The sequence below is a fragment of the Cariama cristata genome, unplaced genomic scaffold (genome assembly GCF_000690535.1).
Source record: "Cariama cristata isolate BGI_N322 unplaced genomic scaffold, ASM69053v1 scaffold989, whole genome shotgun sequence".
In the NCBI taxonomy this organism is placed as follows: Eukaryota; Metazoa; Chordata; class Aves; order Cariamiformes; family Cariamidae; genus Cariama; species Cariama cristata.
In genome coordinates this window covers 73,872-77,465 of record NW_009635054.1, presented here as the reverse complement: position 1 = coordinate 77,465, position 3,594 = coordinate 73,872, and the positions used below count along the sequence as shown (strand labels likewise).

General features: G+C 50.6%; 1 protein-coding gene across 1 annotated transcript in view; it reads left to right on the top strand.

Annotated features, from left to right (window-relative positions):
• The window catches only part of GRIP2 (glutamate receptor interacting protein 2), a 59,813-nt gene that overhangs the window by 45,850 nt on the left and 10,369 nt on the right, over positions 1-3,594 (top strand). The window contains exon 19 of the mRNA XM_009707367.1: positions 2,346-2,499. Coding sequence (XP_009705669.1) covers positions 2,346-2,499 — 154 coding nt within the window. The remainder of the gene's footprint in view (positions 1-2,345; positions 2,500-3,594) is intronic.

The following is a 3,594-nucleotide window of genomic DNA, read 5'->3' as shown; positions in this document are numbered from 1 at the left end:
CAGGAATGCTCTTGCAAAGCACCTTCAATGTGCTCAGCAAGGTGCATGCCTGCGCTCACTGCGCTCTGACTTAGAAAAGTTCAAAGGACAGCACCATGTGGGTGTCTCTTCCACCATGCCTGTATCTTCTTTCAGCCTCTGTTGGTCTGAAGTCTTAATTTGGGAGTGCAGTTGGGACTGGAGGCTTCGTTAAGGAGAAATCCCCTGGCCTTTATAATGCTGCAATACTTCTCCATCTAATTGAATGTTAACTCAAGTTGGACACTGGATTTAGCAAGGCGATTGCTTTTACCGGTAAATTGAGAATGAGTAATTGAGCACAGAGCCCCGGGGAGTGGGGCTGATGCCAAGTTGCCCAACAACCACAGACTGCAACTTTGCTTAGAGGCTCTCTCGTCTTCCCTGGTAATTGCATTTGGCTGCATGGTGGTGTGCTGATGCTGGCTGGGAAGAGGGATGCTGGAGGGTAGGGAGAAGGACACAGAGGGTCACTCATGGGATGGCCAGGGAAGGCAGGATGCAGGGAGACCTGGGACACACACAGCCTGGAGATTAGGGTTTACACTCCAAATGGAGAACTATAGATCAGGCTCTGCAGCCTCCTAGGTTTTAGGTTCATCCACAGCTTTAGGAAAGGGTTTTAGGTTCATCCACAGCTAGGAAAGCTCAAGGAAGGGTTTGGGCGAGGGAGCTGTGCTGGACCTGGTGGGAACATGCCACCAGATGGCTCTGAATCCCAGGGATCCAGCCCTTCTCCCTGGAAGGAGGAGGTGAAACCGGTGGCACCCAAGTGACAACTCTGCACACAGGTCCCTTCGGTCCCTGCCCCCCTGTGCCCAGCCCAAACCTGCTGCCCACCCACTGCAGGGACCAGCATCCCGGGACCTTGTTCTGCTCTGACAGGCAGCGAACACTCCTGACTGCTTTAAGAGGTTGGCAAGCACTTTTCCTGGGGCTCTCTCCAGAGCAGTCTAACCTTTAAAAACACACAGAGGAAACACTCAGCTAAGTGAAATAACAGGCCTTGGCATTTTCAAAGAAAGTGCTGGCGTTGTCTTTGGGTATTTCCAGTGCTCTTAGCTGTTTGGGAGGTCAAGTCTCCCTTAATTATGTGTTTCTCCGTTATCTCTTCCTGTTTGCTTGGCACAGCGTGTGATGGAAGCGTACCATGTTTCTTGGAAACGTTGAATGGGCAACAGGAGGTGGGCAGGGGACTCAGGAGATTTATTTCCACTGCAAATGGTACAGATACTGCTGAGGAATGCTCTTGTTTTGGAAGGTTTCTGTCCAGGCAGCTCCTCATGAGACCTGGGGATCTTGTGACTTGGTAGTAATGGATTTGCATCTCTGGAGTAAGAAACTGCAGTACGGAAAAGTTCATGGGGACACATGTAGCAAAACTTGTCTGATTTCATCCTAACGGTCTGTATTGATCTCCTATCAAATGTGATACAGATGAGGCTCCCCTTCTCTCAGACCAGCAGAGCTTTTCCTCCTGTTCCTTGCCTTTCACACACATGTCCCTGAAGCAGTTTTCTGTACTGCACTAGCTGATCCCAAAGGCATGGGAGGGCTCTGCTGGCTGCGGGAACTAGCTGGCAGCTCTTGGGATCAGGGCTGGCTCTTCCTCATTTACCACTGCTGAGCACACTGGAGCTGGTGACCACCACCAGGCACCCTCAGCACCATTACACTTATTGAAGGGAGGCTCTTCTGGATGCAGTTTCTTTGCTGCTGTCCTTCTATACCCTGTTACTTTTTTGTGCTGTTCATTAAGTCCCAAAGGCAGTTGAGAGTCTAAATGAAGTTGTTTGTTTTTTTTTTTTCCTACTAGAAATCAGGCCTCCAAATCCTTCAAAATGAATGGGTTGGGCATGCTGAGGGAAGCTTGGCAGCATCTCCTCTTTGCCCTTTGAAGGACTTGCTGTATTTAAAGGTGGCTTCTTCGACAGCGCAATTTCTGTTGGGTTCAGTGTGGAAACAGAAGCCATTAATCAAGGTTGGAGCTGGCTGGGGGTAGGATCTGCATCTGTGGGTATATGTAGTCCCAGGTCTATGGATCCCAGACCCACACCACAAAACTACTCAGAAGCGAGGGAGCAAAGAAGAAATGAGGGCACCTTATGGTAAGATCCTGAGAAGCGGCTTTGGTTAAAGTAAGAAGGGATGGGAAGAACAACCCCTTTTGGATGACTGAGACGGAAGCAGTATGCCATCCATATAGCCTCAGGTTTGGGACCTGGGGAAGGAGACTCTCCTGGCTCAGCGTGACTTACTCCATTTGTGTTTTCTGACCAGGTATTACCCTCCCTCTCTCTCCACCCACCCTCTCTTGCCTTCCCTAGGTACATACATACCTCAGGCTGCGGGCATAGCACTCCATCCACACGAATGGAGACACAGCAGGCAAAAGAACAGCACTGCTCCAGGGGACCCCAGGAAAAACTACCCCTACATGGATGGAAGCTTCAGTGAAGATGACTGGGACAAGACCAGCAGGTACGGAGGGTGGGAGGAGGCAGGGAGGCGCATCTGCAAATGTGGGTGTCACTGTGTAGGGACAAGGGGGCATGGGAATGTGATGGATGTCCCCATCTTGGCATCAGGCAGCCACGGGGAGGGGTGCTGGGATGGTGACCTGCTCTGTCAAACCACCTCCATATTGCCAGGTTACCCTGGGTGTAGCTCTGTGGCACCTCTGCCATGGCCAGGTGACATTTGTGTCTGGAGTTATGGCGGTCTCAGCTGCACGGACCACAGGTTCTTACCACGTCTCATACTCTTGCCATGTAAATGTTGCAGTATTTTCATAGTTCAGGTGTAATCAATATGGTCAGGGCTGTCCCCACATGTGTTGGCCAGACTTTATTGAGTGAGGATGCAGCTTCACAACAGCTCAATGCCATGAAGCAAAAAAGGCCAACCAAAGCTCTTGGAAGACCAGTATGAGGTTGCATGTCCAAGTTAAAATTTCCCAAAGCTGTGACTGGACGTCTCTCTCTATCGCAGTTGGGCCCTTCCAACACCACAAACAAAGCCGCACTGAATGAACGTGGTCAAGTTAATCCCCTAGCTCAGCCAGCGTGGGAGAAATCCCACAACACCTCCTGAGCCCATGGAGGAGGCTGCAGCTGCCCCTTGCTTTGGGTGAAAATCCTACTGGATCTGCCCTGCCCAGAGGCTACCCCTTGCTGAGCCTCACATGGTGGAAAAGTCTCGTTGCTTTGTAACTAACCCTCCCCTCGACATCCTCCAGAGTCCCCACAGTTGTGTGTGTCGTGTTGTTACTGTCGGTTCTTTTTTTTTTTTCTTTCCTTATTTTTTTCCTTAACTTTTGTTTGTCCAAACAAAACCCTTAGAACATCTCATGGCCATTTCCACCTATTTAAAGATGATCAAACTGGCAGGAAGGCTGGCAGCGGCAGAGACTTTGTTCTTGTTTTGCCTCTCAGCAAGAGCCAGCTCACAGAGGTCATTGATCCCTCGTGGCCTTCCCAGCGAGGCTGCCGACAGCTGAAGTTAGCAAATCTGAGAGCTTGAAGCCCTGCATGTCCCTAATGAGGGCTCGGAGCCCTGATGTCAAAGTGCAAGTGA